At 47.9% G+C, this 22,734-nt stretch overlaps 1 protein-coding gene across 10 annotated transcripts in view; it reads right to left on the reverse strand.

Annotated features, from left to right (window-relative positions):
- The window catches only part of mink1 (misshapen like kinase 1), a 233,540-nt gene that overhangs the window by 83,764 nt on the left and 127,042 nt on the right, over nucleotides 1–22,734 (reverse strand). For all 10 annotated transcript variants that reach the window (XM_033014613.1, XM_033014612.1, XM_033014604.1 and 7 more), the window contains exons 3-6: nucleotides 18,847–18,903; nucleotides 12,465–12,590; nucleotides 8,192–8,302; nucleotides 4,675–4,765 (exon numbers count right to left, since the gene is read on the reverse strand). In XM_033014613.1, the coding sequence (XP_032870504.1) occupies nucleotides 4,675–4,765; nucleotides 8,192–8,302; nucleotides 12,465–12,590; nucleotides 18,847–18,903 (385 nt within the window). The remainder of the gene's footprint in view (nucleotides 1–4,674; nucleotides 4,766–8,191; nucleotides 8,303–12,464; nucleotides 12,591–18,846; nucleotides 18,904–22,734) is intronic.

Below are 22,734 nucleotides of genomic sequence, written 5' to 3' on the forward strand. Positions count from 1 at the left end.
AAAGCTCACTCACTGTGATTTTATTTTTGGGGGGGCGTGGGGGTAATTTTTAAATTTAATTTCTTTGTCAGCTCCAATCACAGAGCCTCACTTCTTCTCTCCTCTTCCAATGCACCCCACGCACATCTTTTCCTTAGGTCTTAAATATAGTTATTCTGTCATGTTCAAATTCCAATGAAAGGTGTTCGACTCAAAATATCAAGCACTCCTATTAAGGCAGATCGTGCTCGGATTGCCAAGTGCTTCATAGCAATTTTCTCTTTATTTTAGTCGTTTCTCAGTGATTTCAACACGCCACATTATAGCTTCGCTGCCATCCATCTATCTGTGCAGTCCCATTGTTTCTTCATTTGAAGGCTTTTAAATGCTTTTATTCCGTTCCGTGCATGATAATGGAGAAATAAAGGCAGCATTCCTCATCTTCCTCACACCAGGCAGCATTCAGTGGAATACCAGGGGTGTGGATGCAATGAGGTGCAGAAACCAAGCGCATGAATTAAAAAGGCAAATGTATCTTCTTCTACACCAGCCTCTGTCTGCAGTGGGTGGCGTGGTTACTAGTTTATCCTTTTAGTCACTGTGCCAAAGATCTGACAAAATGGCAGGTGGGTGGATTCTTCCGGCTGCTGTTTATGCATTGCCAATTTGTACTCATAGAAACATAGAAAATAGGTGCAAGAGGCGGCCATTCGAGCCAGCACCTTCATTGTGATCATACTCAAAGTAGCAATGAATATGAGGAGTGCAGCCCGTGGAGTCATAGAGGCATACAGGGTTGAAACAGGCCCAACTTGCCCACACCGACCAAAATGCCCCCATCTCTACACTCGTCCCACCTACCTGTGTTTGGCCTCCACACATGTTCACGGTGACTCTCCTTCTCGCCCCGCTCCTGTCCCATCCATGTACCTGTCTAAATGTTTCTTACATGGTGCAATAGTACCTGCCTCAACTACCTCCTCAGGCAACTCGTTTCCATAGCCCCGCCACCCTTTGAGTGAAACAGTTACACCCTCGTTCAGTTCAGTTTTATTTGTCGTATGTACAGGTTAACACAGGGTCAACGATACAATGAAATGTGTTTGACAAGTCGACGGGTCACCTCAGCAATGATATTACTCAGCAAAGATAAAAATAAGATTTAAAAAAAGATAAACGTGACATTGGTAAAAGACAATAATAAATAAAATAATCAACATATATGATGTGTTTATGACAATAGACAATAGACAATAGGTGCAGGAGTAGGCCATTCGGCCCTTCGAGCCTGCACTGTAATTCAATGTGATTATAGCTGATCATCCCCAATCAGTACCCCGTTCCTGCCTTCTCCCCATATCCCCTGACTCCGCTATCTTCAAGAGCCCTATCTAGCTCTCTCTTGAAAGCATCCAGAGAACCGGCCTCCACCGCCCTCGGAGGCAGAGAATTCCACAGACTCACCACTCTCGACCCGAAATGTCACCTATTCCTTCGCTCCATAGATGCTGCCTCACCAGCTGAGTTTCTCCAGCATTTTTGTCTACCTTCCATAAATTTGCAGCTTAAACGCTGACTGACAGAACAATGATCGGCCAGATTGGACATGTCCTACTTGTTGTCGAAAAGATACACATGGCCTATCTTCCAGAATGTTAAGCGGCAGACCCAAACTTGTCTTTTCTTTTGGGGCCACAGGGAACTGCAGCTGCTGGTTTACAACAAAAAAGACACAAAGCACTGGAGAAACTCAGGGAGTCAGGGAGCATCACTGGCGAACAGGGATGGGTGAAGTACAAGTACGACATTTGGCCCATTAAGTCTACTCCGCCATTCAGTCATGGCTAATCTATCTTTCCCTCTTCACCCCATTCTCCTGCCTTCTCCCCATAACCTCTAACACCCGTACTAATTAAGAATCTCTGCCTTAAAAATATCCAATGACTTGGCCTCCACAGCCGTCTGTGGCAATGAATTCCACGGATTCACCACCCTATGACTAAAGAAATTCCTCATCTCTTTTCTAAATGAACGTCCTTTCATTCTGAGGCTGTGCCCTCTGGTTCTGGACTCTCCCACTAGTGGAAACATTCACTCCACATGCACTCTATCCAGGAGATCTTCGGTTTCGGTATCCAGGCTTTCACCATTCGGTAAGTTTCAATGAGGTTCCCTCTCTCATCCAGCGAGTATAAGCCCAGTGCCGTCAAACGCTGGTCACACGCTGACACAGGGCAGCCTGAAGGGTCCCAATCGAAATGACATTGTTCATTCCCTCTACAGATGCTGCCTGACCCATTGAGTTCCCCCAGCACTGATTTTTGTTTAAGATTCCTGCACCTGCAATTCCTTATCTCTCATTTGGGGCAGACGAGCAAGGGAGGCTTCCTTTGTCTTGAACAAAGAGTTCTCACGACAACCTGGTCACCGCTGCCGGGAATAATTTCTTTTTCATTTCAGACTGTGTAACAGAATTCAATGCAAGAGTGAAATTTGAACCCTAAAGGGCCTGTCCCACCAGCATGCGACTGCACGCGGCAAGCGCGACCTAACGTGGTCGCTTGAGCCGTACGGCCTCACGGGGCCGGTCCCACTTCGATTGCCGGAGCCGTATGGAGTTGTGCGGGGCTGGTCCCGACATCGCGCGGCTGATTGGTGAGTATGATGTCGGGACCAGCCCTGCACAACTCCAGACGGCTCCGCGGTTGGAAGTGGGACCGGCCCCGCGAGGTCGTACGCCTCAAGCCACCACGTTTGGTCGCGCTAGACGCATGCAATCGCATGCTGGTGGGACAGGCCCTTTACATCCTTAACCTGCCCACTCGCACATTGTGCGAACAGTGGCACACAAATAAATCCCTTTACAGAATTACATTGTGTATTCAAGAGAGTTAAGGGCCTGTCCCACTTGGAAGTCATTTTCGCGACATCATTTACGCGTCACGACGCACGACGCGCGCATTCTGCGTGGTGATGTAGGCTTTTGGGATTCAGAAAATCTTCACGCGCCACCATCGTGACGCGCAAATGATGCCCCAGTGAGACAGGCCCTTTAGATATAACTCTTAGGGCTAACGGAATCAAGGGATATGGGAAGAAAGCAGGAACGGGGTTACTGAAATTTGATGACAGCAATGATCATATTGAATGGCTGGCTCGAAGGGCTGAATGGCCTACACCTGCACCTATTGTCTATGAATCTGCTAGTTTTCTACTCTTCCTGCCATCTTATTCTTCGTACAGCTCTTAACGTTAGCTCTAACTGGCTAGCTGTTTTCCCTTGCTTTTAGGATGAAATTGGCAGATGCTCCCTTTAATATAAATCTATTTGACCTTACTGCACTCAGGTTAATATTGCTATGGCAACTGAAGAGAGCAAATTATTGTAAACACACGTACACATACCCGAGACTGTCAGAGGCTACTGGTGGTTTAGTCTGAATTTCACAGACTCGTATGCTGACCCCATATCCCTTCTGAAGCACCATGTCCTGACAAAGACAATTGTAGGAAGATACTGCATGGAAACAAACCTTTTTGCCCACATAGACCATCCATTCACACAACACACTTCTCCGTAGAGTGTCACCTTGTCATGGTGGAGAAGCTTGTATGGACCTGAGATCCTGAGAGCGATGCCGTCTGGAGCCACGCTCCTGGTAGGGCCACCCATGGCGGTAAGGTCGAGGGGGAGGTCTGGTCTCTGACAAAGAGCCAATCCAACCAAGACCTCAATGGTGGAACAAGGGGAGGACGATGGCTGACCTTAGTAGAGCGTCACAACGGCTGGGAAGGCGGATGAAGGCTGCAGCAGAAAAGGGTCTCCAGTCGTCTTGGACTCCATGCCACTGGATCCAAACCCAGATCTGCCAAGGACCGTGGGGTGGCTGTCTGTGCACCAGTCTCCCCACGTTAAACAAAGTCACGCACAGGCGTCCTCCAGCCCTGGAGACACCCATGGTCAGCCATGACTGAAGGGGGCTTAAGACACACATTGAGTTCCTCCAGCACTGTTTTTGTTTGAAGAAGCGTCGCCCATTCTTTCCCCCCCCCACATATGCTGCCTGACCTGCTGAGTTACTCCAGCATTTTGTGTCTATCTTCAGTATAAACTAACATTTGCACTTCCTTCCTACACATAGAAACATAGAAAATAGGTGCAGGAGTAGGCCATTCGGCCCTTCGAGCCTGCACCGCCATTCAATATGATCATGGCTGATCATCCAACTCAGTATCCTGTACCTGCCTTCTCTCCATACCCCCTGATCCCTTTAGCCACAAGGGCCACATCTAACTCCCTCTTAAATATAGCCAATGAACTGGCCTCAACTACCTTCTGTGGCAGAGAATTCCACAGATTCACCACTCTCTGCGTGAAAAATGTTTTCCTCATCTCGGTCCTAAAAGATTTCCCCCTTATCCTTAAACTGTGACCCCTTGTTCTGGACTTCCCCAACATCGGGAACAATCTTCCTGCATCTAGCCTGTCCAACCCCTTAAGAATTTTGTAAGTTTCTATAAGATCCCCCCTCCATCTTCTAAATTCTAGCGCGTCTATGTGAATGTGAATCTTGGGGAGATCAGTTCTCAGGAGACTTTATTTACATTGTGTTCTCTTGGCAAATCTATAGAAGAGCCCAAAATGTAGCTTTGGTATATTTACTCAATAGGCCACGCAAATGGCTTGGGACTTACCCAGTTTTACTTCGGCATTTTCTGACAGAAGCACATTCTGGCCCTTGATGTCTCTGTGAATAACTTTGTGTGCATGAAGGTGAGTTAGGCCCTGTCCAGGAGACAAAGAGAAAAAGAAAATAAATATTAACATTACTAAACATCTATCTATATTTAAAACTGTGTGTGTGTCTGGCTGTGTGTGTTTCTGCCTGTCTTGTGGGTGCCACATTCGGCCTTTGATTCCATGCTACGCCAGCACTCCGTCATTAAACTCCGTCATTTTTTCCATGTCGCTAGCTCATTCATTTTACATCCCATTTTGCACTCCTCAAAACTTTTTTTCTTTTTATGTACCCATTTTTTAATAAAATCATACACCCCCCCCCCCCCCCCCCCCCCCCTCACTCATTTTGTCGCCTCCTGCTGGCCAGCGACCATAACGGCTGCTGGCGCCCGCCTCTCGCCTCAAAGACGCCATTTAAAAACAGCCGCGCTGCTGAGTGCTGGAATCTTATCTTCGGGAACGGCTTGAGTTGGAGGACCACGTCTCCCGTGGGGGCTACGGGTAGGGAACGGGTGCGTTGGGGGAGCAGACCCAACGGGTCTGCACTTGGTCTAGTATATTATAAAATGAACAGCTCGGCTAGCTCAGTCGGTAGAGCATGAGACTCAATCTCAGGGTTGTGGGTTCAAGCCCCAGGACGGACAACACTTCCTTTGGGGCGGCACGGCGGTAGAGTCGTTGCCTCACAGCGCCAGAGACACGGGTTCGGTCCCGACTGCGGGTGCTGTCTATACAGAGTTTGCACGTTCTCCCTGTGACTGTATGGGTTTTCCCCGGGTGCTCCAGTTTCCTCCAACACTCCAAAGACGTACAGTTTTGTAGGTTAGTTAGCTTTGGTACAGATTGTAAATTGTCCCTGTGTTTAAGAAGGAACTGCAGATGCTGGAAAATCGAAGGTAGACAAAAGTGCTGGAGAAACTCGGCGGGTGCAGCAGCATCTATGGAGCGAAGGAAATAGGCAACGTTTCGGGCCAAAACCTGAAGGAGTGGTTGTGGAGAGGATGTTTCCACTAGTGGGAGAGTCTGGGACCAGTGGTCACAGCTTCAGAATAAAAGTACGTACCTTTAGGAAGGAGATGAGGAGGAATTTCTTTAGTCAGAAGATGGTGAATCTGTTGAATTCATTGCCACAGACGGCTGTGGAAATCAAGTGAATGGATATTTTTAAGGCGGAGATAGATAAGATTCTTGATTAGTACGGGTATCAGGCGCTATGGGGAGAAGGCAGGAGAATGGGGTTGTGAGGGAAAGATAGATCAGTCATGATTGAATGGCGTAGTAGACATGATGGGCCGAATGGCCTAATTCTGCTCCTATCGCTGATGAAGTATAAACTGAAACGGGCACAAGGGCTTCTTTATTGTCTATAAGGTTCACTGTTCACTCTAATGCTCAATTATATTCAACACCATTTGAACAATGCCCTTTTTGAATTAGCATGTAATGGAGGTAGATATTTGTGATAAAAAGTGAACAGAGTTTTCTGTAACAAGCCCCTGATCAGTCTGGTTATCTGAAGCTGGAAACATAGAAAATAGGTGCAGGAGTAGGCCATTCGCCATTCAAGCCTGCACCGCCATTCGATATGATCATGGCTGATCATCCAACTCAGTATCCTGTACCTGCCTTCTCTCCATACCCCCTGATCCCTTTAGCCACAAGGGCCACATCTAACTCCCTCTTAAATATAGCCAATGAACTGGCCTCAACTACCTTCTGTGGCAGAGAATTCCACAGATTCACCACTCTCTGTGTAAAAACACAGTGGAGATTGTAAAACGCTGCCTTAAGGGTCTGTCCCACTTACGCGATTTTTCCGGCGACTTGCCGGCACCCGCAACATGTCGACACGTGACCCCTGTATGGTCGTGATTAGTCACCCAAACAGTCGTACCTTTTTCTGGTCGCCGCTGGATTTTCAACATGGTGAAAATTTTCGGCCACCTGCTGCGACTATGACGTGGGACAGACCCTTTAATATTTCAAATGAATTTCTGTGTTCTGGTACACAGCCAAAAGCACATTTTTTTTTACCTTTCAGTTTCCTTCATGGATTTCTGTCTGGATTTTGGTTAAAAAAAACTGGGAGCAAATTGATATTGATAGATAATTCTGCACATATTAAGATCATGTACATAAAGTTTTTAATGACGCGTCAATACCCTGAAGTTAGTTTGGAAATCATTGCAACAGAAAGCTGACTTAGCCAAAAGCAAAGACTCCCACAGTACAAATATCAAGGAACGGCAGAATCAGCAGCGATGAACTTTAACTGTTTAAAGTTAAGATAATATTGAACGTGAACTGGGTGGGTTTTTCTCTCTCTTGTCACTGTAATATTATTGTAACTGACAAAGATCCTTCCTCCTGCTTCATTTTCCTTCCTTTAGCAATTATTGAGAATGACTCCAACTAGAGTCAAGCGAGCATTAGTGTAGTTTAAAGATACAGCGCGGAAACAGGCCCTTCGGCCCATCGAGTCCGCGCCGACCAGCGATCCTCGCACATTAACGCTATCCTACACACACCAGGGACAATTTTACATTTAGGCCAAAGCCAATTAACCTACGAACCTGTATGTCTTTGGAGTGTGGGGGGTTGGAAGATTGCAACCTTCACATGGTCCGCCCTGTTTCGACTAATGCAATCAACTCGTCGTGCACAAACGGAAGATCAAATAGAACAAGTTGTCCAACAACTTTAGGCTGTGCACGCCACAAGAAAGAAGAAGAAGAGTGTGGGAGGAAACCGAAGATCTCGGAGAAAACCCATGCAGGTCACGGGGAGAACGTACAGACAAGCACCCGAAGTCAGGAAGGAACCCGGGTCTGGCGCTGTAAGGCAGCAGCTTTACCGCTGTGCCACCGTTACAGGAGAAACAATTACTTCGAAGCCTGGACTAATGTCTTATTAGCGATGAGAGGTTGGGCAAAGCTGGATTGTTTTCTCTGGAGCATGGAGGCTGAGGGCAGACCTGATAAAAGTAGCTAATATAATTATGAGATGCATCGGTAGAATAGACAATCAGAATCTTTTTTCCCAGTGTGGAAATGGTCAAGACTAACGGGCGTAGCTTTAAGGCGAGAACAGCAAAGTTCTAGGGCAAGTTTTGGATTGACTCAGAGGGTGGGTGCCTGGAATGCACTGTGTTTAAGGAGGAACTGCAGGTGCTGGAAAATCGAAGGTAGTCAAAAGCCCAGCCCCTCCATTCTCTCAGCATATGACAGTCCCGCCATCCCGGGAATTAACCTACGCTGCACTCCCTCAATAGCAAGAACGTCCTACCTCATATTAGGGGACCAAAACTGCACACAATACTCCAGGTGTGGTCTCACTAGGGCCCTGTACAACTGCAGAAAGACCTCTTTGCTCCTATACTCAACTCCTCTTGTTTATCAGAACGTAACCCCATCGTAGGTCGAGGAGCAGCTGTAGCAATAAAAAAAAAGGATTTTGAAAACGGCAAACTACCCGTAGTATCTCTCGACAGATGTAGGCAATCCATTCTTCCTTCAGAGCATTTCCTTTCGTGTTTTTGACCAGGTCTGTGACAGATCCAGCTCCACAGAATTCCATAACCAGCTGCGAAACAGAACAGAACAGTGTCAGTAAAAGATGTTTTGAAGATAATGGGGGTCTTGAACCCAAGAGCAACCTACCCCTCTGGGCTTTCAGACGATCAAATGACACCTAACGTAACTCCATAGCCACAATAGACCCACCACCCTGTGTGTGAAACATAGAAACATAGAAAATAAGTGCAGGAGTAGGCCATTCGGCCCTTCGAGCCTGCACCGCCGTTCGATATGATCATGGCTGATCATCCAACTCAGTATCCCATCCCTGCCTTCTCTCCATACCCCCTGATCCCCTTAGCCACAAGGGCCACATCTAACTCCCTCTTAAATATAGCCAATGAACTGTGGCCTCAACTGCCTTCAGTGGCAGAGAATTCCACAGATTCACCACTCTCTGTGTAAAAAATGATTTTCTCATCTCGGTCCTAAAAGATTTCCCTCTTATCCTTAAACTGTGACCCCTAGTTCTGGACTTCCCCAACATCGGGAATAATCTTCCTGCATCTAGCCTGTCCAACCGCTTAAGAATGTTGTAAATTTCTATAAGGTCCCCCCTCAATCAATCAAAAGTTACCCCCCAGATTCCTATTGAATTACTCCCCCTTCACCTTAAACTTCCCCTTCTCTCAGCAAGAGACCCTGTACGTCTACCCGATCTATTCCTCTCATGATTTCAGAAAACCTCTATAAGATCAGCCCTCATCCTCCTGCGCTCCAAGGAATAGAGTCCTATTGAACCTCTCCCTATAGCTCACACCTGGAGTCCTGGCAACATCCTCATAAATCTTCTCTGTACCCTTTCCAACTTTACGACATCTTTCGTATCACATGGTGCCCAGAACTGAACACAATACGCCAAATGCAGCCTCACCTACGTCACATATAACTGCAACATGACCTCCCAGCTTCTATGTTCTTATCTTGTTGCTTCTCAGATATGCCCATGCCATTCAAATGAATTAATACTGAATATTTTACTTCATTGCCACATGTGACAAGTCACAGCGAAATTCTTTGCTAGCGGAATCAAGGGATATGGGGAGAAGGCAGGCACGGGTTACTGATTGTGGATGATCAGCCATGATCACAGTGAATGATGGTGCAGGCTCGAAGGGCCAAATGGCCTCCTCCTGCACCTATTTTCTATGTTTCCCTAGATCCTCTGTCCTCTAGTACACCTGGGAGATTGTTTGTGTCTTCCTTAGGGAAGACAGAACCAAAGTACCTGTTCAACTCTTCAGCCATTTCATTGTTCCCCATAATATCATTGGCCCCCCTCGGTCACGGCTGACCATGGGTGTCTCCAGGGTGCTATTCCCTATATGGAGGACTCCTGTGCGTGACTTTGGTTAACGCGGGGAGACTGGTGCACAGACAGCCACCCCACGGTCCTTGACAGTTCTGGGTCAATAGACAATAGCTGCTGGAGTAGGCCATTCGGCCCTTCGAGCCAGCACCGCCATTCAATGTGATCATGGCTGATCATCCCCAATCAGTACCCCGTTCCTGCCTTCTCCCCATACCCCCTGACTCTGCTATCCTTAAGAGCCTTATCTATCTCTCTCTTGAAAGCATCCAGAGAACCTGCCTCCACCGCCCTCTGAGGCAGAGAATTCCACCGACTCACAACTCTCTGTGAGAAAAAGTGTTTCCTCGTCTCCGTTCTATATGGCTTACTCCTTATTCTTAAACTGTGGCCCCTGGTTCTGGACTCCCCCAACATCGGGAACATGTTTCCTGCTTCTAGCGCGTCCAAGCTCTTAACAATCTTATATGTTTCAATGAGATCCCCTCTCATCCTTCCAAACTCCATAATGTACAAGCCCAGCCGCTCCATTCTCTCAGCATGTGACAGTCCCCCCATCCCGGGAATTACCCTTGCATCAGGATCACGATCCCCATAATAATTTCACTTGTTTCTGCCTTCAAGAGACCCACATTGTCTTAGATATGTTTTCTCTTAACATACCTAACTGACTGACTTCATCCACTTCACCACCAACTTCCATCCGGCACTCCAATACACCTGGACGATTTCAGACACTTCCCTACCATTCCTTGACCTCACCATCTCCATCGCAGGGGACAGACTCCTGACCGACATACATTATAAACCCACTGACTCACATGGCTATCTGGACTACACGTCTTCCCACCCTGCCCCCTGTAAAGACTCCATCCCCTACTCCCAATTCCTCCGCCTACGCCGCATCTGTTCCCAGGATGAGACATTTCATACCAGGGCATCGGAAATGTCCTCGTTCTTCAGGGAACGGGGATTCCCCTCCGCCACCATAGATGAGGCTCACACCAGGGTCTCATCCATACCCCGTAACGCTGCTCTCTCTCCCCATCCCCGCACACGCAACAAGGGCAGAGTCCCTCTGGTCCTCACCTTTCACCCCACCAGCCGGCAAATACAACACATAATCCTCCGCCATTTCCGCCACCTCCAACGTGACCCCACCACTCGCCACATCTTCCCATCTCCCCCCATGTCTGCCTTCCGCAAAGACCGCTCCCTCCGCAACTCCCTCGTCAATTCTTCACTTCCCTCCCGCACCACCCCCTCCCCGGGCACTTTCCGTTGCAACCGCAAGAAATGCAACACCTGTCCCTTCACCTCCCCCCTCGACTCCATTCAAGGTCCCAAGCAGTCGTTCCAGGTGCGACAAAGGTTCACCTGTATCTCCTCCAACCTCATCTACTGCATCCGCTGCTCTAGATGTCAGCTGATTTACATCGGTGAGACCAAGCGTAGGTTGGGCGACCGTTTCGCCGAACACCTCCGCTCAGTCCGCAATAACCTACCTGATCTCCCGGTGGCTCAGCACTTCAACTCCCCCTCCCATTCCCAATCCGACCTCTCTGTCCTGGGTCTCCTCCATTGCCAGAGTGAGCACCAGCGGAAATTGGAGGAACAGCACCTCATATTCCGTCTGGGGTCCTTGCGTCCCCTTGGCATCAACATTGAATTCTCCCAATTTGGCTAGCCCGTGCTGTCCCCTCCCCCCCTCCCCTCCCCTTCCTTCACCCTCTAGCTGTCTCCTCCCATCCGCCCGCCCTCGGGCTCCTCCTCCTCCTCCCTTTGTCCTTCTTTCTTTCCCCACCCCCTATCAGTCTGAAGAAGGGTTTCGGCCCGAAACGTCGCCTATTTCCTTCGCTCCATAGATGCTGCTGCACCCGCTGAGTTCCCCCAGCAATTTTGTGTACCTAAAGCATTTACTATCCTTCTTTATATTCTTGGCCAGCTTACCCTCGTACTTCATCTTTTCACCCCGTATTGCCCTTTTTGTTACCTTCTGTTGTCCTTTGAACGTTTCCCAAACCTCTCTTCCCGCTGCTCTTTGCAAGGTTATACACCTTTTTCTTTAGTTTTATTCCATCCCTAACTTCCCTTGTCAGCCACAGTTGCCTCTTACTCCACTTAGAATCTTTCTTCCTCTTTGGAATGAAATCATCTCGCCCCGAAACATTCCTCAGCGGAACAGACAGCATCTCTGGAGAGAAGGAATGGGTGACGCTTCGGGTCGAGACCCTTCTTACGTCACCCATTCCTTCTCTCCAGAGATGCTGTCTGTCCCGCTGAGTTAAGGGCCTGTCCCACTTGCATGCGATTGCGTGCATTTGGCGCGACATACGGAAGCGGAGGTCTCGCTAAATTCGCACGTGACGTCATTTACGTCATGCTTGCCAATCAGCTGGGCAGGAGGCGGGCCGACTGAATTTGGGCGTTGCATGGCGTCGGGCGGTGACGTCATCACGTAACGCCACGCCGGGCGGTGACGTCATCGCGCAATGCCACGCGCTAGGCGTACGCCGTCAAGACGCTGCGTACGACCGCAATGCGCCTATGTGCGTACGCGGACCGACAGGCCGTTGGCGCGCGAAGATTTCGGCCACTGCAAGAATTTCGGAGCCCCGCGCGATGTCGGGACCAGACCCGCACAACTTCTAAGTGGGACCGGCCCCACGCGGCCATACGGTGCCCGTACGCCTCAAGCGACCACGAGGTCGCGTAATTTGTGAGCCAAGGTCGTCTAAGTGGGACAGGCCCTTTGCTCCTGCTTTTTGTGCCTATCTACTGATAATCTCAGGTTTCCCAACAAAAGCTTCATGGCTCTAACGGCCACAGTTCTGGTTCAATGACAAATTGCAGTTCTCACCCAGAGTTGGTCGTCGTGGCCTGGGGGGCTCTTCTTGATGAAGGCACCATAGTATGTCGCGATGTTTCTGTGGTGCGAGTACTTCTTCAGCATGTTAATCTCCTGTTTGATCTCCTCCTCTTCATCCTGGATTGTAACACATTTCAAAACGTCATGCAATGCTATTGAAAATACCCAAAGATTTATACTGTGCCCTCCATAATGTTTGGGACAAAGACCCGTCATTTATTTATTTGTCTCTGCACTCCACAATTTGAGATTTGTAATAGGAAAAAATCACATGTGGTTAAAGTGCACATTGTCAGATTTTAATAAAGACCATTTTTATACATTTTGGTTTCACCATGTAGAAATTACAGCACTGTTTATACATTGCCTCCCATTTCAGGGCACCATAATGTTTGGGACACATGGCTTCACAAGTGTGTGTAATTACTCAGGTGTGTCCCAAGACTTGAGGTTAATTGGTCTCTGTAAATTGCTCCTAGTGTGTAGAGAGTGAATGACAAAATGGGATAACACAGAACTGTTTTGAACAGATGATTAATGGACCAAAGCGCCCGATTGCACATTGCATCTTTCAATCAATCAATATGCAATGAACCTTGTACAGAAATCACCAAAAGCTAGTTCTTAAGTTCAACATAAGGCCCATCAAATGTTATACAAGGCCAGGAAGTGCAAGATCATCTCTGACCCCTCTCACCCTGGCCACAAACTCTTTGAATCACTTCCCTCTGGAAGGCGACTCCGGATTGTCAAAGCTGCCACAGCCAGACATAAAAACAGTTTTTATCCACGAGTAGTTGCTCTACTCAACAGCCAAAAACCTCCCTTTGATCTGGTATTTTGTTGGTTCACATGCTTGATCAATGGTGTTTTATCATTAATGTCTTATTATTATTAATGTTTAATGTTTTTCTGAGTCATTCGTAACTGTCACTGTTTGTCATGTTGTTACTTGTGGGCGGAGCACCAAGGCAAATTCCTTGTATGTGATTACTTGGCCAATAAACTTACTTACTTACCTACTTACTTACCATCGGGCGCCGTGGCGGCGACTGTGGAGGCCTCAATAGGCCTGACTATGGGTGGACAAGAGGATGGGGACTGGACTTTGTGCCTTCCCCCACAGTGGGAATCACTGTGGGGGGATGTTTTGGTGTTGAATTTCTTTATGAATACTGTGTTGTATTTTTATTAGTGTGCTGCAAGGACATCAGAATTTCCCCTGAATAAGGGGATTAATAAAGTATTTATCTATCTATCTATCTATCTACTTACTTAACACACAGGGCCAGAAACAAAATGCTAGTAATGGAGAGATTTTGTTGGACCAGTTTGGAGTATTACGTGCAATTCTGGACACTGCACATCCAGATGGGGGAACCGATCAGACAAGCAGATACACACAAAAACCTGGAGTAACTCAGCAGGTCAGACAGCATTTCTGGAGATCACCAATAGATGACGTTTCTGGGCGATACCCTTCTTTACACTCTTCTTCAGTTTCGACCCGAAACGTCGCCTATTCCTTTTCTTCAGAGATGCTGTCTGATCCGCTGAGTTGCACCAGGTTTTTGTGGTCTATCTTCGTTGAAGCCAGCATCTGTAGTTCCTTCCTACACAAACCTTTCTGCAGCGCACTCTGGACTATTGGGAAAAGAGGAATTTGAAAAAGGTTAAAACTTGCCATTTGCACATTGAAGTACTCTGGTTCCTTATGGTATGTGTCACTAATCTAAATCAGTGAAAACAGAAACGCAAAACCAATGAAGTCACACAAACGCAAAGGTTATTTATTTTTAAAAGGAAAATGCCAGACCCAATTATTGGCCATTAAACGCCTTTATTCACAAAGCAGATTTATTTTGTGGTTTAGTAACGGCTACAAGGGGGATTTTCATGAGTATTTGTTTGTGAAAATTGGCAAAATGATAATTGAAGGCCTGCAAAAAAGCTTTAAGAAATTCTTGATGGTCTCAAATTCATAGTAAAGTAAGTAAGTAAGTAAATTTTATTTATATAGCAGGTTTAAATCAACTCGCGTTGAAACCAAACTGCTTTACATAGAAGAATTAATTAAGTTTCCGTACATCCATAGAAAAAGATAAAAAAAGAAAAATGACACAACACATTATAGAATTACAATACAATACAATACAATACCTTTTATTTGTCATTTGAACCTCACATGAGGTTCAAACGAAATTTGGTTTCTGCAGCCATACAAGAAAAGAACCAAGACACACACCAACACAATTTACACAAACATCCATCACAGTGAATCTCCTCCTCACTGTGATGGAAGGCAAAGTCTTGTCTCTCCCCTGCTCTCCATTCCTCTCCCGAAGTCGAGGTCAAAGCCCCCGGCGGGCGCTAGCAAGTCCGCGGCCACTCAAAGCCACGCTGGGCGATGTAATGCCCTGCTCCGGGTCTTGATGTTGGATCCCCCGGCGAGCACTAGCAAGTCCGCGGCAATTTACAGCCGCGCCGGGCGTTGTAAGGCCCCGCTCCAGGTCACTCTCAACCCCGCAATTCGGGCGGGAGAAGTCGCCGTTGCCGGTGCCCCGCAAAGCGGTCTCTTACAGTTTGGCTTTCTTCCCAACCAATTGTTCAAGCGCTTTTGATTGCAACCTGCGCCTTAATTTAGTTCAACAAAGAAACTGACAAGTTACTAAAGAACCTTTGGTTCAAATTTAAAAAAAATATTTAAATAAGGCTCCCGGTGTCACCATCCACCGGAGTCAGGTCGCAGCAGCTCGCCGCCGCAGCTCTCCACGCTCCGAAGCTGGCTAGCTCCACGATGGTAGGTCTGCAGCTCCACAGCTCCACAGGCTCCGTGATTTGAGCCTCCAGGCCGTTCCGGTTGGAGGCCGCTCCACGGCGCTAGGCCCCAACGGCAACGGAGACCCGACAGGGAAAAGGTCGGGTCTCCATGCAGGGAAGAGATTTAAAAGTTTCCCCCACCCACCCCCCACCCCCCCACATATACACATTTAAAAACCCGCTACAAACTAAACCCTCAACAGGACAAAAAAAAATAAAATACACAGACTGCAGAGGCCGCTGTGACGTCGGTCGCGCCGCCCAACGGAAAGTTCAACATGAACGTCCCCCCACAACAGAATCAAAATGTTCCACTGTGGGGAAAGGCACCAGAGAGTTCAGTCGTCTTCCTCTGTGATCACCCGAGGTCAGGGCCTATTTGTGGTGTCTGCAGCCAGTCCGATGTTTTCATTACAGAAAGCTTTTGAGATATATTTCTGGCTTTGGTGGAGATCTTGACTATTTAGCAACGGACAGGGGGGGAGGGGGGAGGCTTTTTATTTTAAAATGCCTGCATTCAGCCATTTCCGCCCCTGGATGAGCTGCAATTGTACTCTGCACACTGGCAATCATGCAAAATGGCTCACCGCTGTACACCCACACCAAGATGTGGGTGTTAATCGGAGACCAGAATTGTATTTGTTTTTTTTCCTCTCTATAGAAAACATAACTGTCTATCCACAAAAGGGTCATTTTTACTTTGAAGAGAGCTCCACGTTTAATTAGAGACTTGGGCTAACGTTAACTGTTGCAGGGTGCAAATGTGGTTAGTTGGCCTTCCAAATCGGCCAGAGGTACACAGCATGAAAACTTTCCCTTCAGCCCACCGAGCGTTCTCCCCGTGACCTGCGTGGGTTTTCTCCGAGATCTTCGGTTTCCTGCCACACTCCAAAGTCGTACAGGTTTGCAGTGTCCGGAACTGCACGTAAGGTACTGCAAGTAAGCACTGCTATGGAGCACCAATGCAAATTCCTTGCATGCGAATACTTGGCCAATAAACTCACTTACTTACTCCAAAGTGGTCAAACAAAATCTCTGCATAACTAGCATTCTGTATTGTATTGTATTGTATTGTATATCTTTATTGTTATTTTCCTGAGTACTCACATACCCAGAGGAAACAAAAAAACGTTACTCAAACCAGTGTCCATTCAGTGTGCAGTAAAAAATAAATAGAAATAAAAATACATATATCATGAACAAGTTTAACACTACTCTCAACTAAACATCAACAGGCGTTCCGATCGGCAGTGGCACGACAGTGGCTCTGTCCAGGTTGGTGGTTGGTGCGCGATACTTTGGCAGGGGGCAAAGTCCGTTTAACAGTCTTATAGCCTGCGGTAAGAAGCTGAGGAGCATCCTGCTGGTTTTGCAGCTAATGCTCCTGTACCTCTTCCCAGATGGCAGGATGGAGAATATGTGATGCGATGGGTGGTAGGGGTCTTTGATGATGGAGATGGCTCTGTTGATACATCTCTTCCTGTATATGTCCAGCAAGAAAGGGAGTGGAGCACCAATAATCCTGCTGGCGGTCTTCACAATCCTGTCAAGTTGGTGCTGTTCGTACGCCTTGCAGCTCCCGAACCAGGAAGTGATGCTCCCCTTGTTGTCATTAACCCTTTCCCGCATCCCCCTCTTGTCCAGATTCTAGCGCTCAGCTACCGTGTGAATGGCGTCAAGTTGGGAAAAGGGGAAGTACAACGGGATCTGGGGGTCCTTGTTCTTCAGTCTATGAAAGTAAGTATGCAGGCACAGCAGGCAGTGAAGAAAGCGAATGGCATGTTGGCCTTTATAACAAGAGGAATCGAATATAGGAGCAAATAGGTCCTTCTGCAGTTGTACAGAGCCCTAGTGAGACCACACCTGGAGTATTGTGTGCAGTTTTGGTCCCCTAATTTGAGGAAGGACATTCTTGTTATTGAGGGAGTGCAGTGTAGGTTTACAAGGTTAATTCCCGGGATGGCGGGACTTTCATATGCTGAGAGAATGGAGCAGCTGGGCTTGTACACTCTGGAGTTCGAAGGATGAGAGGGTATCTCATTGAAACATATAAGATTGTTAAGGGCTTGGACATGCTAGAGGCAGGAAACATGGTGCCGATGTTGGGGGAGTCCAGAACCAGGGGCCACAGTTTAAGAATAATGAGTAAGCCATTTAGAACAGAGACGAGGAAACACTTTTTCTAACAGAGAGCGGTGAGTCTGTGGAATTCTCTGCTTCAGAGGGCGGTGGAGGCAGGTTCTTTGGGTGCTTTCAAGAGAGAGCTAGATAGGGCTCTTAAAAATAGCGGAGTCAGGGGATATGGGGAGAAGGCAGGAACGGGGGGGGTACTGATTGGGGATGATCATGTTTGTTTTGTTGTAAACCAGCATCTGCAGTTCCTCGTTTCTACAATCGATGTTGCAATGCTTTAATGTTAACAGAAGTGGAACAAGATGAGGAAACGCACACCTTTGCATAAAAAGGAAGTAGCCAGTGGAAGCACTCTCGACTGGCATGATGCTTAAGGTGATTAGAAAAGCTGCAAAAGGGAGACTGTTTGGTGGTTAGAAGCGAGAATTAAATTGATGTAAAAGAAAATTCCAATCCAGACCAGGTGCAAGAGCTTCAAGACAGGGAGAACGCACAAACACCACACAGACAGCACCCGTGGTCAGGATCGAACCGGGTCTCCGGCGCTGTAAGGCAGCAACCTTAGCGCTGCGCCACCGTGCTGCCCAAACACTACTTCAGAAATAACAGGCAGTTAGTTCATTGCAAACACAGGAAGGCAACCTCATCTCCATTACACAGCTACATCTGAAGAAGGGTTTCGGCCAGAAACGTTGCCTATTTCCTTCGCTCCATAGATGCTGCCGCACCCGCTGAGTTTCTCCAGCGCTTTTGTCTACATCTCTTCACCAGATAAAAGCTGTCCAGGGTCTGACCTCCCCAGAGGAGCATGGGTGAAGCTCGACAGACTTGGTACTGGAGTTGGGCGTTTCAATGCCAGCGTGTGGAGGTTGGGGACTCTGCCAGAGCCCAGCCTGTGAATGCGGAGCAGAACAACACACAGCCAACCATATCATCTCTGGGTGCCCGCTGTACCACCCACTAAATGGAGCTCAGGGCCTGGCAGACATTGACGCCAACAGAGACAACAACCTGGCTGCTCAACACACGGCTTGAGATCTAAAACCCCTGTCCCACGGTACGAGTTCATTCCAAGAGTTCTCCCGAGTTTGCCCGGATTCGAACTGGGAAATTTACGGTAATGGCCACTCGTCGGTACTCGGGGCTCTTGTGGACATTTTTCATCATGTTGAAAAATCATCACGAGGCTTCCCGTGCTTACCTGCCGTTGGCGAGTCTTCCCGAGTACCTGCCGTTAGCGCTAAGAGACGTCCCCGTACCCGCTACGTTCATTCTCCGTGCTTACCACGAGTTTGATTTTTTTTAAACCCGGAATTAACTCTTGGAATGAACTCGTACCGTGGGACAGGGCTTTTACTATTCTTTTCGTTTATGTTTCATTCACAAGAAGAAGACGACAGGAATGAAAGGCTTTCCTTACCTCTGTGACATCCATGACTTTGATGGCCGCAAGCTGCCCTGTTTTGACATGGCGACCCTGAGTGAAGAAGAAAAAAGACTCATCAGTATTGCTGTCGATGGAATTGGCAGGTTAGAATGATTTAGTTGTGCATTATAGCTGTCGTACAAAGGGGGCATTTTCTCAACCTCAGATCTATTGGCAACAAGACACTAATTACCTCGAAATAACACAAGCGTATAAATACACAAAAGAAAATACTTCCAATGGGTATTCTAACAGAAATGCTGGAGAATTATGACTACAAAAAGCACCGTGTCAGCCAATGAATTGAAGAAGAGGTCCTATCTTACAGGAAACCATCTCAGTTTCACTTTCAGTTTAGACAATAGACAATAGGTGCAGGAGTAGGCCATTCGGCCCTTCCAGCCAGCACCACCATTCAATGTGATCATCCCCAATCAGTACCCCGTTCCTGCCTTCTCCCCATATCCCCTGACTCCGCTATTTTTAAGAGCCCTATCTAGCTCTCTCTTGAAAGCATCCAGAGAACCGGCCTCCGCCGCCCTCTGAGGCAGAGAATTCCACAGACTCACCACTCTCTGTGAGAAAAAGTGTTTCCTCTTCTCCATTCTAAATGGGTTACTCATTATTCTTAAACTGTGTGTGGCCCCTGGTTCTGGACTCCCCCAACATCGGGAACATGTTTCCTGTATCTAGTGTGTCCAAGCCCTTAACAATCTTATACGTTTCAATGAGATCCCTTCACATCCTTCTAAACTCCAGAGTGTACAAGCCCAGCCGCTCCATTCTCTCAGCATATGACAGTCCCGCCATCCCGGGAATGTCCTATCGTACAGGAAACCATCTCAGTTTCACTCTCAGTTTAGTTTATTGTCACGTGTACCGAGGTACAGTGAAAAGCTTTTGTTGTGTATTAACCATTCAGCGGAAAGACAATACAATTACACTCGAGCCATTCACAGTGTACAGATACATGATAAGGGAATAACGTTTAGTGCAAGGTAAAGCCAGTGAAGTCCAATCAAAAATAGTCCATTAGTAGATCAGGACGGCTCTCTCTCGTTGTGGTCAGATGGTTCCGTCGTCTGATCTACAGCCCATCAACACCACCCTCATGAGTAGATGAAGAGTGACATTAACCACAAGAACGTTTGATAGAAGCTGGCCCATTTCTCCTGAAATTGTCCTGACGTTCGTTACACAAAGTCTGTTTAAAATTCATCACAACCATTTTCAGCCACACTCTCTCTCCCATGGCATTAACCAATTATCATTACACCCGCCATGAATATCAATGTCAATATATGTAACTGGAAAATAATTGCATTCTATTTTGAGTTTTATTCTGGGAGCACATGTGTACGTAATGACAGACATATTGTACAAAATTTGTACATCAGTCTGAAGTAGGGTTTCGGCCCGAAGCGTTACCTATTTCCTTCGCTCCACAAATGCTGCTGCACCCGCTGAGTTTTTCCAGCATTTTTGTGTACCTTGTACAAAATTTAGTTTAGTTTAGAGACACAGCGCGGAAACAGGCCCTTCGGCCCACCGAGTCCGCCCCGACCTGCGATCCCAGCACACTAACACTATCCTGCACACACTAGGGACAAATTACAAGTCAATTAACCCACAAACCTATAGGTCTTTGGAGTGTGGGATGAAACCGAAGATCTCGGGGAAAACCCACGCAGGTCACGTGGAGAACGTTCGAACTCCGCACAGACAGCACCCGTAGTCAGGATCGAACCCGGGATTCTGGCGCTGTAAGGCAGCAACTCTACCGCTGATGCCCTAAAAAATATCTTTTAAGTATCTTATTCTTTTATGCAGATGTGTAAGGTTGGTGTTTTACTTTTATCTACTGAGGGAATTCAGCTCCACCATCTTGTACCAACCCCAAACTAACACCAAGGTGGCACTGGACATATAATAATAATAATAATACATTTTATTTATGGGCGCCTTTCAAGAGTCTCAAGGACACCTTACAAAAATTGAGCATGTATAGGAAAAACATGTAAGGGGAATGAAATAAATAGTAGAGACATGACTAGTACACAAAGTAAAGACAGAATTCAATACAAAACACAGCATGAGGCAATTAATGCACAGATGAAAAGGGACGGGGACGTGGGGCTAAGGATAGGCAGAGGTGAAGAGATGGGTCTTGAGGCGGGACTGGAAGATGGGGAGGGACACGGAATTGCGGATCAGTTGGGGGAGGGAGTTCCAGAGCCTGGGAGCTGCCCTGGAGAAGGCTCTGTCCCCAAAACTGCGGAGGTTGGACTTGTGGATGGAGAGGAGACCGGCTGATGTGGATCTGAGGGACCGTGAGGGTTGGTAGGGGGAGAGGAGGTCAATGAGATATGTGGGGGCCAGATGGTGGAGGGCTTTGTAGGTGAGGACCAGGATTTTGTAGGTGATCCGGTGGGAGATGGGAAGCCAGTGAAGTTTTTTGAGGACTGGAGTGATGTGATGCCAGGATTTGGTGTGGGTGATGAGTCGGGCGGCTGCGTTCTGGACCAGTTGGAGTCGGTTGATGTAGGTGGAGCTGATGCCAAGGAGAAGTGAGTTGCAATAGTCCAGTCGGGAGGAGATGAAGGCATGGATGAGTCTTTCAGCAGCAGGCGGTGTGAGAGAGGGTCTGAGTTTGGCGATGTTGCGGAGATGAAAGAAGGAGGTTTTAATGACATGGCGGATGTGAGGCTCAAGGGAGAGGGTGGAATCAAAGATCACGCCAAGGTTGCGGGCCTGGGGAGATGGGGAGACAGTGGTGCCGTCGATGGTGAGAGTGGGGTTATTGATTTTATGATCAACTCTCGGGAAGTGAATCCCGATGCCCTGCTTATCAACGTCAGGACTGCCTTGAGTCAGTAGACTGGACCATGTTCAAGACCACTTCACCCTGCCTGAAAGAGTAAACCTCAGTCATTGATACAAAGAGTTGGAAGCGCCTCTGGAGATAAGAATACCGTTCAAGACTTTCATTTTAGAACACAGTTAAGCAATGTGGGCATTGGGATTCCATTAAAAAAAAATGTTTGCTTTGCACATTACTGCAGTCGCAGGTCCACCACCGATTTTCCGGCACCCTTGGTTCCAGAGCCTTTCCGTATTATCGGTTTTGCCGGACAAAGAGGTCACCCCCCACAAGGGTAGTTGAATGGCACCAGAAAGGTTCACCTAGGCTGCCGAGACACCGGCCTGCAAAGTCGGCCTCCAAGGTCAATACAATACAATACAATACGGGTTTATTCGTCACATTGCACATAAAGTGCAAGTGAAATGAATATGTCAGCAGCGATACAATGAGAAAGAACACACAATACACATTAAAAATTTAACACAAACATCCACCACAGCATTCATCACTGTGGTGGAAGGCACAAAAATTGGCCAGTCCTCCTCCATTTCCCCCCGTGGTCGGGACCAGAGTCCAGAGCCAGTCCATAGTCGGCTCTTCCCCATTGGAGACCGCGGCTTCAGGATGGTGTAGGCCACAGGCCGGCGGTCGAAGATTTAAAGTCCCCGCCGCGCCGCAGCCAGAAGCACCGCAGACCGCAGGGCCGGCGGTCGAAGCTCCCCTCCAAGGGTGATGGTAAGTCCACGCCGGGTCCGCGGTAGAAGTTGGCCGCGGGCTGGCGGTGGAAGCTCCTTCTTCTCCCGGGTCCCCCACGAGGGATCCCGGGCTGTAGACGCCGCGCCAGCTGAAACTCTGCAGACCGCGGCTTCAGGCTGCCGGCTGCCGCGGGCCAGTGAAACGGAGCACTCCCCTCTGGCTAGCCCCAGCGAGGGCTCGCCTGCTCCACGCCGAGACTCCACGCTGCGCCCGCCGCTGAAGCCCCGGGCGCGTCTCCGGGAAAGGCCGCCCGATCCGCTTTG

The sequence above is a fragment of the Amblyraja radiata genome, chromosome 43, assembly GCF_010909765.2.
Source record: "Amblyraja radiata isolate CabotCenter1 chromosome 43, sAmbRad1.1.pri, whole genome shotgun sequence".
Lineage (NCBI taxonomy): Eukaryota > Metazoa > Chordata > Chondrichthyes > Rajiformes > Rajidae > Amblyraja > Amblyraja radiata.